The sequence below is a fragment of the Dendrobates tinctorius genome, unplaced genomic scaffold, assembly GCF_039654945.1.
Source record: "Dendrobates tinctorius isolate UK_male_01 unplaced genomic scaffold, ASM3965494v1 ptg000231l, whole genome shotgun sequence".
Lineage (NCBI taxonomy): Eukaryota > Metazoa > Chordata > Amphibia > Anura > Dendrobatidae > Dendrobates > Dendrobates tinctorius.
The window spans coordinates 6,528,415-6,540,996 of record NW_027361898.1 but is presented as its reverse complement, the minus strand read 5'-3'; the positions used below and the strand labels follow the sequence as shown (position 1 = coordinate 6,540,996).

The window sequence follows — 12,582 nt, the reverse complement described above, 5'->3', positions numbered from 1 at the left end:
TTCAAACGAAGAAGATGGGCGGAGCTAGCTGCTGAGGCAAAGAGGGTACCGCCCGCTGCCCACCGCAGGTTCTGAGAGGCGGTGGGTGGTCCTAGAACGGGCGGGAGAGAAGCCCGCCTATGAGAGAGAGAGCGGGGGGCGTGGCCGCGACGTCAGAGAAGGCCCGAAATGAAGCCGGGGACTAAATTAATGGCGACGGCCGCCTGTCAGCGTGGGGCGGGGCGGCGCGGAGGTCTCGCAGCGTCGCCGCGGCCACCTCCCTACCTATCACCTGGATCCCCTGCCGAACGCCGAAGAAAGAAGGAGGTGGAGAAGCATAGAACAAGGCCCGCGCAACAGCCGGGGCCCGTACGAATGCGGCGGCCGCCGGGAGGCGCGGGCGGCGCAGAGACTCCACAGTACTCCCTCGGCGACCGCTCCCAAGAATCCTGAAACCGCCAGGGGGCCGCGTCTTGGACTGCATACTCACCTCCGTTTGCAATAAAGGTATCTGATATATCCCACGCTGTCTGCGTCTTTGTGGTATCCGCGCCTCATCCGACCGACAGGCTCTGGTAGGCGAGTGGGTGGGAGGCGGGGGGCGAGGACTCTCCTGATCGCTGGCACGCACCCGTGCTAAGCTGTGGTCCCGCCACTGAGAGCTATGAGGATACGGGGTGGCAGTACACGCCGTACTCATAGTCTCTTGTGGGAGTACAGTAGTGACCATTCACACTGTATCCCTCCGGAAACCTGAAAAGGAACGACGCACATCGAGGTAGATATGGGTCTAATGAAAGACCCGTGTCCACCTCCTACTGACACGAAGCTAAACTGAGGAATTTCCTGCCGGTCGGTGGGGTGTACACTGCGGAGGAGGAGCTAACCCTTTTTTTGTGCATAGTGTCAGCCTCCTAGTGGCAGCAGCGTACACCCATGGTCTCTGTGTCCCCCAATAAGGCGAACGAGAAAGGCCACTTTCCATGTCAGAAGAGAAGATGGAAGCGCACTGAAGCTCAAAAGGAGTGTGCTGAAGCTCACCAAGGACAAGGTTAAGACCCATGGATCTATCAGAGGACAATAAGGAGGTGCCAGGTGGGTGACTCCTTGAAGAAAAGTCTTTACCTGGGTACGAGAAGCCATATTTCTTTGGAAAATAATTGACAGAGCGGAAACTTGACCCCTTAGAGTACAGATAGACCAGAATCAAGACCCGCTTGTAGAATCCCAGGATGGAAGGAAGGGAAAAAGACAAGGCAACCAAATTGTTGTCCTAACTGCACCAAAAGAAAGCCTTCCAGTATCTGTGGTAGATACATGAGGATGCTGGTTTTCTTGCTGGTTTTCCTTGTCTGAATGACCTAATGGGAACAACTAGCCTCCCTCACGACTGCGGCCTCAACAGCCATGCCACTAAACTTAGAGATTGTGAACTCTGGTGGAAGAGGGGGCCTTGTGAGAGAAGATCTGGATGGTCTGGAAGCCTCCAGGGAGCGTTCATAAGTATGTTCACCAGCTCAGCGTACCATGCCCTTATTTGCCAGTCCAGAGCTACCAGGATTACGGGAATTCCTTCTGCCTTTATCTTTTCTATGACTCTCGGATTCAAGGGGATTGTCGGAAAAAGATAAGGCAGCTGGAATTGGGACCACGGGACCACTAGGGCATCGCAACCAATGGCCAGCAACTCCCAGGACCTGGCTACGAACTGATGAACCTTGTGGTTCATCCGAGACGCCATCAGGTTGACGTCCGGTGTGCTCCATCTCTGGCATATTTGTTTGAAAACGGCGAAATTGAGAGACCACCCGCCCAATGCGAGATTGACGACTCAAAATCGGTGCCCAATTTTACACCCCCGGAATGTGTACGGCTGATATGGCGGGAACGTGACGTTCCGCCTATCGCAGAATCCTTGATACCTCTACCATCACCCATTTGCTACGAGTCCCTCCTTGACGTTTTATGCAAGCCACGGAAGTAGCGCTGTCCAAATGTATGCAGACCGGCTGGCCTGCGAGGATGGACTGCCAGCAGAGAAGGGCAAGAAAAAATTGCCCTGATCTCCAGAAGATTGATGGGGAGAGCGGCTTCTTGGACGTTCCAGCGACTCTGCGCCATGTGATGAAGGACGGCCGCTCCCCAACCGAGGAGACTGGCGTCTTTGGTGATGACCTGCCACCGGAGACGGACGAAGGACTTCCCGTGCAGGAATGAGGTGGATAGCATCCACCTGGTCAGGGATTGCCTCACCTTGAGGGGCTGAAGCACGGATCGGTCCAGGTAGACGAGAGAACCAGCTGAAGAGGATAAATATGGAACTGGGCAAAGGGCACAGCTTCCATGGCAGCAATCATCTTTCCCAGGACTCTCATACAGGAACGTAGGGGGAGAGGAGTTGGTCGCTTTAGAATACGGATCCCCTGGTAGAGAGAGAGAAACTTTTCCTTTGGAAGGAAGACATAGGCTTGGGCCGTGTCGAACCTCATGCCCAGAAAATACCAGGTGCTGAGCTGGGGTCAGGGAGGACTTCTCTCTGTTGACAATCCAGTCGAGACAGACCAGAGTGTCAAGGTGATTTCAAGACTCAGGTCGCAGTCTCGGCGGTGTGGCCCCTTGATCAGAAAATCGTCCAAGTAAGGGATTATGAGCATCCCCTTGGAACGAAGGATGGCCATGACCTTCGTGAATACTCTAGGGGCAGAGGCCAGGCCGAAGGGAAAAGCCAAGAACAGATAGTGGTTCTCCTGGATCGCAAACTGTAGGAATCTGATGCTGAACACAAATAGGGATGTGAAGATAAGCATCCTAAATGTCTACAGAGCAAATAAATTCTCCTGATTCCATGGAGGCGATTACCGACCGTAAGGACTCCATCCTGAAATGATTGATCCGAATGTCATGGTTCAGTTGCTTGAGGTCCAAAATCGGATGGAGCGATCCGTCCTTCTTTGGGACTAAGAAAAGATTGGAGTAGAACCCTGAAATGCGTTTGTTCCGGGGAACAGGTACGATTACTACAGTGCGTAGTAGGGAAGAGACGGCCTGAAGAACCCCTGGGGCCCGAGAAGGATGTCTTGGCGGTCAAGACAGAAAGAAACGTTTTCCTGGAGAAGAAAAGTCGATTTTGTAACCAGACGCAACTATCTCTCTGACCTAGGCATCGTCGACCTCCGACAACCAGGGGTCCTGGAAGAGAAGCCGCCCTCCCACCATGGAGAGATTCTCGGGTGGGTGTAACCCGTCACGTAGAGGAGAACCTGTTGGCGTGTTACCCTGAAGGCTTGGAAGAACAACCATTTGGTCGCAAGTGAGGAGCTCGTTTAAATGATGGCTTCTTCCAATCCCCTCGGGCGGAAGAGTGGTCCTGCTGGGAGGAAGTCCCTGAAGAAGAGAAGAGCCGAAAGGAACGAAAATGAAGCAACCTCTTCCTATTGAAAGGATGTTTAGGTCTGGACTGGGGAAGAGAGTTGCTTTTTGCGCCGGTAGGATCTGAAATAATCTGATCCAATTTGGACCCGAAAAGCCTACAGTCTTGAAAGGCAAGGTTAATGAGAGACATTTTTTGAAGGAGGATCTGCATTCCACGATTTCAACCAGAGAATACGGCGAATAGCAATAATGTTGCTGTCTGCCCTGGCGGAACAACTGGCCGCATCCAAAGAGGCGGTCAGAAGATATTTACCGGCATGGGCAATCTAGTCTGCCAAGTTTGCCATCTCATCCGAAGGAGCAGCCGCTAGGATACACTGGCAAAGTATTCTTGTCCAGAGAGACATGGACTTAGCCACCCAGGTGGAGGCAAAGATGGGACAGAGGGAGGCGCCAGCCGCTTCAAATGCTGGGAACATTCTGAAAAGCGCTTCTGGGTAAGGAAGCAGCTAGACGTTCTTTATCCCTTCAGCCCAGACCTCGTTGGTAGATGGGCAGTCCCCTAAGAAAACTGCTGATTGGTTGATACGCCGGGGGGCATGAACAACCAGGAAGATCTGCCGGCCGGTGGAAACAGAAAGCGCCCTACTGATTGGATGAAATGCCGAGGTCGTGTAGCGCAGGGAGAAGGCGCTCAATGATAGACACAAAAGCACGCCGAGGAAACTAGCACGAAGCGGGGGCGTGGCCAGGTCAGAGCAGGAGAATCTCTGACCCAGCAAGACCTGCTATTGGTGTAAAAGCGCGCGCAATTCAAACGTGCAGTGGTGAGAGGCCGGGGAAGAGGAGCGGCGAGAAAAGAAAGGGGGGGGGGCCCCCCAAGATCTGGGACCAGCTAGGGAGAAATGGCTGCGTCTGTGCGGGGATTATTGCACTAGAACCGCCCTGTCCCATGTCCGAATGAGACAAAAAAAATTGCCATGTGCCGCTACGGTGATGGGGGACATACATACCTGCTAGGTTGGGCCACAGATCCTCTTCACCAACGAGGATGCCGTTAGGAGCCCTCAGATGGATCAGGGTCCAGAAGACGGCATCAACCCCTTACAAGAAGGGGGAAGGCCACCGCTGGTGACCACCGTCTTCCTCCCAGCCCTCTCCGAGGAGAGGGGAAGGGTGGGGAAAAGGCAAGGACTGGCCACCAGGAATCATCCTGAAACACCCGTAAAGGTGACAGGGATAAGGGTCCGAGAGCGGGCGACACCACACTGCTTTCTCGGTCGCATAAGTACGGGAAAACGGGGTGAGAAATTACACCCTGTTACCCTAAGGAAGAAGAACCTGAAAGACAAAGAGAAAAGATTAAGAAAACACAACAAAAAACCTGAAAGGGATCAAATACAGGTCCGCCTCCTACAGACCGTAAGCTTAAAGCGAACCTGTCACCTGTTTTGGCCGCTATAAGATGCAGCCACTGCCTTTCAGGGTTAATCTACAGCATTATAAAAAATAAGTTTTATTATACTCACCCAGGGGGCAGTCCGGTGCAGTCCGATGTTGGGTGTTGCAGGTCCAGGTCTGGCGCCTCGCATCTTCTTGCGACACCGCCCTCCAGCTTGATTCATAGCTCCCTGGCATTGTGCTCCTGCATATGCGGACTTCTCTGCCCTGTTGAGGGCAGAGCAGATTTCTGCAGTGCGCAGACGCTGAGTCTCTCTAACCTTTGCCGGCGCCTGCGCACTGCAGTACTTTGCTCTGCCCTCAACAGGACAGAGATGTACGCCTGCGCAGGAGCCGGACCTGCGACACCCATCGGACCGGACCGCACCCCGGGGAGTATAATAAAACTTATTTTTCTTATCTTGCAGGTCGGATCGGGGGCTTATCTACAGTATTATAGAATGCTGTAAATAAGCTCTGAAATGCAGTGGCCCCCGCCTTTAGCGGCCAAAACAGCTGACAGGTTCCTTTTAAACTGAGGTACTTTGTGCCGGTCGGTGGGTGTATACTGCTAAGGAGGAGCTTTTTTCCTTTCACGTTGTTCTGATGGGAGCACTCAAAGCCTGTGTGCGATCTCCTCGATGTCGCTGTGGGCGTTGCTGCAGGGTGTCAGCTCTCACACAAAGCTGACACCAGCACGCGATTGCTGCGCCGTACCTATACTGCGGTTTGCGGGAACGCAGCTCCCGTAAAGCAGTATATGTACGGCGCATGTCGGGAAGGGGTTAATGCCATAAAAAAAATACTGGAGGAATTATGGCTTTTTTAACCATTTAACAGCAGTACAGTTCTTTTCCCATCTTTAACCCCTTGAACACCAAGGCATTTTCCGCTCTTTGCTCCCCTTCTTCCCACAGCCATACCTTTTTTTTTTGCGGGACGAGGAGTAGTCTTGAACGACACAATTGATTTTACCATATAGTGTACTGGAAAATAGGAAAAAAATTTCCAAGTGCGGTGAAATTGCAAAAAAAAAGTGCAATTCTACACTTTTTTTTTACCATGTTTACTAAATGCTAAAACTACTGATTTTCCAGGTCAGTACGAGTATGTAGATACCAACCATGTCTAGGTTTTTTCATATTTAAAGGGAACCTGTCAGCAGCTTTGGCTGATTTAAGATACGGCCACTGCCTTTCAGGGCTTATGTACAGCATTCTATAACGCTGTAGATAAGCCCCTGATCCGACCTGAAAGAAAAAAGTTTTATTATACTCACCCGGGTGGGAGGGTTCGGGGGTATCGGCACGGTCCAGTCCGATGGGCGTCGAGGGTCTGGGTCCGGAGCCTTCCATCTTCTTGCAATACCGTCCCTCCTGTTGCTTCATCGCTCCCTGGCATCGCGCTCCTGCACAGGCGTACTTCTCTGGCCTGATGAGGGCAGACCAAAGTACTGCAGTGCGCAGGCACCAGGAAAGGTCAGAGAGGCCCAGTGCCTGCGCACTGTAGGAATTTGCTCTGCCCTCAACAAGGCAGAGAAGTACACCTGCGCATAAGTGCGATGCCGGGAGCAATGAAGCAAGCAGGAGGACAGCATCGCAAGAATATGGGAGGAGCTGGACCCGTACCTGTGACACCCATAGGACCGGACCGCCCCACCGGGTGAGTATAATAAAACTTATTTTCCTTATCTTGCAGGTCGGATCGGGGGCTTATCTAGAGCATTATAGATTGCTGTAAATAAACCCTGAAAGGCAGTGTCTGCATCGTATAGTGGCCAAAACTGTTGACAGGTTCACTTTAAGTGGTGAAAAAAAAAAAAAAATCCAAAGTTTGTGTAGCCATTTTTTGGTATCTGGGGCCGGGTAATGACTTACTTTTTGAGCCAAGCTGATGATTTTATTGATACCAATTTGAGCTAGATACAATCTTTTGATCGCCTGTTATTGCATTTTATTGCAATGTTGCGGCGACCAAAAAAAAAAAAAAAGCAATTCTGGCGTTTTGATTATTTTTCTCATTATGCCGTTTACCGATCGGATTATTTATTTTATATTTTGATAGATCAGGCGATTCTGAAAGCGGTGATACCAAATATGTGCATTTGATTTTTTTTTAATTGTTTTATTTCGAATGGGGGGGGGTGACTTGAACTTTTATATTTTTTATTTTTAAAAACTTTTTTGTTTTACTATTTACTTTGCTTCATAGTCTTCTTAGGAAACTTGAAAATGCGATCTTCTGATCGCTTGTGCTAAACATAGCAGCCCTGCTATGTGTAGCAGAAATGATCATCTACTAAGGGTATGTGCACGCTGCGGTTTTGGCCCGGCGGATCCGCAGCAGAATTAGCTGCGTTGTACAGTACCATTATATCCTATGGAAAATGGAAATCGCAGTGCAGATGGTGCAGAATTTTCCGCACGGTTTTTGCTGCGGTTTCCAATCCGCAGAAAAAATGGTCATTCTTTTCTGCGGATTCCGCTGCGGTTTGCCATCTCCTCCATTGTAGAGATGATAAACCGCAGGGCAAAACCGCAGGCTAATCCGCACATAAACCGCAGGTCTTTTGACCTGCGGATTTAGAAAAATCCGCAGACCAATCCGCAGCGGGTGCACATAGCCTAAGAACGCCGGCCACTGAGTGGCACTCATAGCAGACCAGCAATGACAAACACGAGGATCTCCCTCAGACCACCAGTTATCATGCCAACCCAAGGGAATGGTCCTGCAAAAAAACAAGCCCTCATGCGTGTATTTGTGTGTCAAAAAATTATAATTATTGTCCTTGAAAAAAGGAGAAAAAAAAAATGTAAAAACTTGCCCAGACAGAGCAGTGCAACATACCTTAAACTGTTCATCCCCTGTTAATCTGGACAATTCTCTGAACTCCAGCTGGACGCTGGTCACTTCTGCCACTGTGCTGTCGGATGTCCAGCGTGGAGGATGAGCAGTGCCCCTGCCAATGTTGACATCAGAGTAAGGCACTTTGGACGGGGTGTTGAAGGCTGGGAGCAGGCGAGTGCCAATGTCTTTCTAGGAATACAAAAAAGAAAAGAGAAGGATAAACAGTTGGTAAACGTTTTAAGAACTTTCATCATTACTGCATAAGGGGTTAAACAGTGATATACACCCCCCCATCCACCATTCTCCTTATCTAGGACCATAATGCAATTTTGCAGAGCGATGGATTCAAGTGTCCAGTGATCAGGACGTTTGCAGCAAGGGTTCCTTTCGGTGAAGGAAGTGACACCACGAGATATCAAGATGTAAATATTAACCCAAGTAGTAGTTAAGGGGTTAACCCTAATTAATAATCAAGCAGTGGCAATTATATTGAGCCCCTCTAATGTCTGAAGACAGGAATCTGTAACCTGTGCCCTTTATCTCTCCCAATGTTCTTCAACCACGGGCCTTTGGCATTCGTTGAATGCTGGGAATTATGGTTCTGCAACCACTGGAGAGGTACACCTGTTTAGGCACCTCGTAATGAACCTTATTACGCTCCACTGGTCATGCACAATGGCACGCTGGCCGGGAGGCAGCACATCGGAACCTCCGGTATGGATGTAATGGAACAGGACGTACCGCCTTCTCAAGGAACAGTGGGTCCTGGGTCAAGTGGTATGTGCTCAGCAGCCCACCCAGGATCCGGATGGTGCTCTCAAACAGGTTGACATCCACATTTTTATCAAACGTCAGCTTGGTAGCCACCCATTCTCTGGCCTCCTGAAATTCTAAAAGAGAAGAGGTAAAAAGAAATACATTGAAAAGGAGCAGAAACAGTTTACAAGATAAAATGGGGGAATGGGATTTGGGAGCAGAGCCCCCCACATCCAGTAAGACCACTGTTGTGCTATTTTAATGCTCCATGACTGATATAGCCATTATATAACAGATTGGGGTGTGTGGAGTGGGCTGACAATCCGTGTTACACAGTAGACATCTGCCTCCAATCGCTGCTGCGAACCCCTTAAATGCTGCTGTCAGCCACTGACTGCGGCATTTAAGCCAGACTATTCTGTCTGTGCATCCATTCCAGGCAACAAAAAGGAGATTTTTGTGTACTCACCGTAAAATCTCTTTCTCTTAGCCTTTAATTGGGGGACACAGAAACGTGGGTGTTATGCTGCTGTCCACTAGGAGGCGACACTATGCATAATCTGAAAAAGATTAACTTTGGCTCCTCCTCTGCAGTATACACCCCTGAACGGCGTCAGCCTTCTCCAGTTTTGTGCAAAAGCATTAGGAGGAACGTAACACAAATAACATAACCATGCCTGTAAGCAGGCCACTATGTACGAGCTCAAAGAACAATATGAGAACTCAACTAACAACGACCCGTAAGGGCAACAGGGTGGGAGCTGTGTCCCCCAATTAAAGGCTAAGAGAAAGAGATTTTACGGTGAGTACACAAAAATCTCCTTTACTCTGTCGCCTAATTGGGGGACACAGAACCGTGGGACATCCCAAAGCAGTCCCTGGGTGGGAAACAGTGGACGAATATTGTGCTGACAGTCCCCTAGATTTGAGGTACTGCTGCCTGCAGGACCCGTCCACCCAGGCTCGCATCCGCTGAGAACTGAGTATGCACTCTGTAGTGTTTTGCAAATGTGTGCAGGCTAGTCTAAGTGGCTGCCTTACACACTAGATGTGCCGAGGCTTGATGCCAAATGGCCCAAGAGGCTCCTACCGCCCACGTAGTGTGCCGTGATACCGGCCGGAAGAGGAGAATTGACAAGTCGGTAAGCCTCTTGTATGGTGGACTTGATCCACCTAGCAAGGGTGGCTTTGGAAGCCGGTAGACCCTTGCGAACGCCTTCTGGAAGAAGGAAAAATGAATCAGACTTCCGGAAGGGAGCAGTCCAACGCAATGCCCTGACCAGGTCAAGCGTATGCAGAGCCTTCTCCACTCTATGAACAGGAACCGGGCAAAGAGATGGTAGTGAGATTTCCTCATTGAGATGGAAGCTGGACACAACCTTCGGAAGGAAGGATGGGACTGTACGGAGAACCACCTTGTCCTGATGGAAAACCAGAAAGGGTTGTCTGCAGGAAAGTGCTGAAAGTTCGGACACCCTGCGTAGCGAGGTGATTGCCACCAGAAAGACCACCTTCTGTGACAGAAGGCGGAGTGAGACCTCTTTAACCCCTTCCTGACATCAGACGTACTATCCCGTCCATGGGACCCGGGCCCCTATGCCCATGGACGGGATAGTACGTCTAGCGCGATCAGCGGCGCCCACGTGGTGAGCGCCGCTGATCGCGGCCGGGTGTCAGCTGATTATCACAGCTGACACCCGGCACTATGTGTCAGGGGCGGTCACGGACCGCCCCCGACACGTTAACCCCTTGCACACCGCGATCAAACATGATCGCGGTGTACCGGGAGTTAAAGGGAAGCATCGGCAGGGAGGGGGCTCCCTCCGTGCTTCCCTGAGCCCCCCACGGCAGCGCAATGTGCAGCGCTGCTGCGGGGGACTCCTTTCCTCCAGACCCCCGGATCCAGGATGGCGACGGGGGCCTTCGGGGGCCTGGAGGAAGCTGGCTTCCTCAGTGCCTGCAAAGCGCAGGCATGAGGAAGCCTTGTGCACTGCCTGTGACAGATTGCTGATCTGTCACAGTGATCTGTGATGTGACAGATCAGCGATCTGTCACAGGACAGTGATGTCCCACCTGGGACTATGTAATAAAGTAAAAAAAAAAATTAAAAAAAAGTGTAAAAATAATTTAAAAAAAAAAATCGCCAAATAAATTAGTAAAAAAAAAAATAAATATTCCCCAATAAATTCATTTTTTGAAAATAAAAAAAACCCAAAACAATAAGAGTACACATATTAGGTATCGCCGCGTCCGTAACGACCCGCCCTATAAAACTGTCCCATTAGTTAACCCCTTTAGCGAACCCCTAAAAAATTAAAAATAAAAAACGAAGCAAAAAATAATGATTTATAATCATACCGCCAAACAAAAAGTGTAATAACGCGCGATCAAAAAGACGCATATAAATATCCATGGTACCGCTGAAAACGTCATCTTGTCCCGCAAAAAACGAGCTGCCACACAGCATCATCAGCGAAAAAATAAAAAAGTTATAGCTCGCAGAATAAAGCTATGCAAAAATAATTATTTTTTATATAAAATAGTTTTCATTGCATGAAAGCGCCAAAACATAAAAAAACGACCTAAATGAGGTATCGCTGTAACCGTACTGACCCGAAGAATAAAACCGCTTTATCAATTTTACCGCACGCGGAACGGTGTAAACGCACTCCCCCAAAAGAAATTCATGAAACGCTGGTTTTTGTTCATTCTGCGTCCCAAAAATCGGAATAAAAAGCGATCAAAAAATGTCACGTGCCCGAAAATGGTACCAATAAAAACGTCAACTCGTCCCGCAAAAAATAAGACCTCACATGACTCGGTGGGTCAAAATACGGAAAAATTATAGCTCTCAATATGTGGTGATGCAAAAACTATTTTTACAATAAAAAGCGTCTTTTAGCGTGCGACAGCTGCCAAAAATAAAAACCGCCATAAATAGTAAATCAAACCCCCCCGTTATCACCCCCTTAGTTAGGGAAAAATAATAAAATTAAAAAAATGTATTTATTTCCATTTTTCCATTAGGGCTAGGGTTAGGGCTAGGGTTAGGGTTAGGGCTAGGGTTAGTGATTGGGTTAGGGCTGAGATTAGGGTTAGGGGTGTGTTGGGGTTCGGGTTGGAGTTAGAATTGGGGGTTTCCACTGTTTGGGCACATCAGGGGCTCTCCAAATGCAACATTGCGTCTGATCTAAATTCCAGCCAATTCTGAGTTGTAAAAGTCCTATGGTGCTCCTTCCCTTCCAAGCTCTGCCATGCGCCCAAACAGTGTTTTACCCCCACATGTAGGGTATCAGCCTACTCAGGACAAATTGCAAAACAATTTTTGGGGTCCAATTTCTCCTGTTACCCTTAGAAAAATACAAAATTGGGGACAAAAATATCATTTTTGTGTAAAAAAATGATTTTTTTTATTTTCACGTCCGAGCGTTATAAACTTCTGTGAAGTACTTGGGGGTTCAAAGTGCTCACCACACATCTAGATAAGTTCCGTGGGGGAGTCTAGTGTCCAAAATGGGGTCACTTGTTGGGAGTTTCAATAGTTTAGGTACATCATGGGCTCTCCAAACGCACATGACACCCGCAGACCATTCCATCAAAGTCTGCATTCCAAAACGTCACTACTTCCCTTCCGAGACCCGACGTGTGGCCATACAGTAGTTTTCTCCCACATATGGGGTGTCAGCGTACTCAGGACAAATTGGACAACAACTTTTGCGGTCCAATTTCTCCTGTTACCCTTGGGAAAATGAAAAAATTGGGGACTAATTGATCATGTTTGTGGAAAAAATACGATTTTTTTTATTTTCATGCCCGGGCATTATAAACTTCTGTGAAGCCCTTGGGGGTTCAAAGTGCTCACCACACATCTAGATAAGTTCCTTAGGGGTTCTCGTCTCCAAAATGGGGTCATTTATGGGTGTTTCCACTGTTTAGGTACATTAGGGGCTCTCCAAAGGTAACATGACACCCGCAGACCATTCCATCAAAGTCTGCATTCCAAAACGTCACTACTTCCCTTCCGAGCCCTGACGTGTGTCCATACAGTAGTTTTCTCCCACATATGGGGTGTCAGCTTACTCAGGACAAATTGGACAACAACTTTTGGGGTTCAATTTCTCCTGTTACCCTTGGGAAAATAAAAAAATTGGGGAATAATTGATCATGTTTGTGGAAAAAATACGATTT

General features: G+C 49.0%; 1 protein-coding gene across 2 annotated transcripts in view; it reads right to left on the bottom strand.

Annotated features, from left to right (window-relative positions):
- The window catches only part of MAN1B1 (mannosidase alpha class 1B member 1), a 58,216-nt gene that overhangs the window by 28,871 nt on the left and 16,763 nt on the right, over positions 1-12,582 (bottom strand). For both annotated transcript variants that reach the window (XR_012222617.1, XM_073556041.1), the window contains exons 7-8: positions 8,380-8,528; positions 7,639-7,827 (exon numbers count right to left, since the gene is read on the bottom strand). Coding sequence is in view for 1 of the 2 variants with exons in the window: in XM_073556041.1 (XP_073412142.1) it covers positions 7,639-7,827; positions 8,380-8,528 (338 nt within the window). In the remaining variant the exon portion in view is untranslated. The remainder of the gene's footprint in view (positions 1-7,638; positions 7,828-8,379; positions 8,529-12,582) is intronic.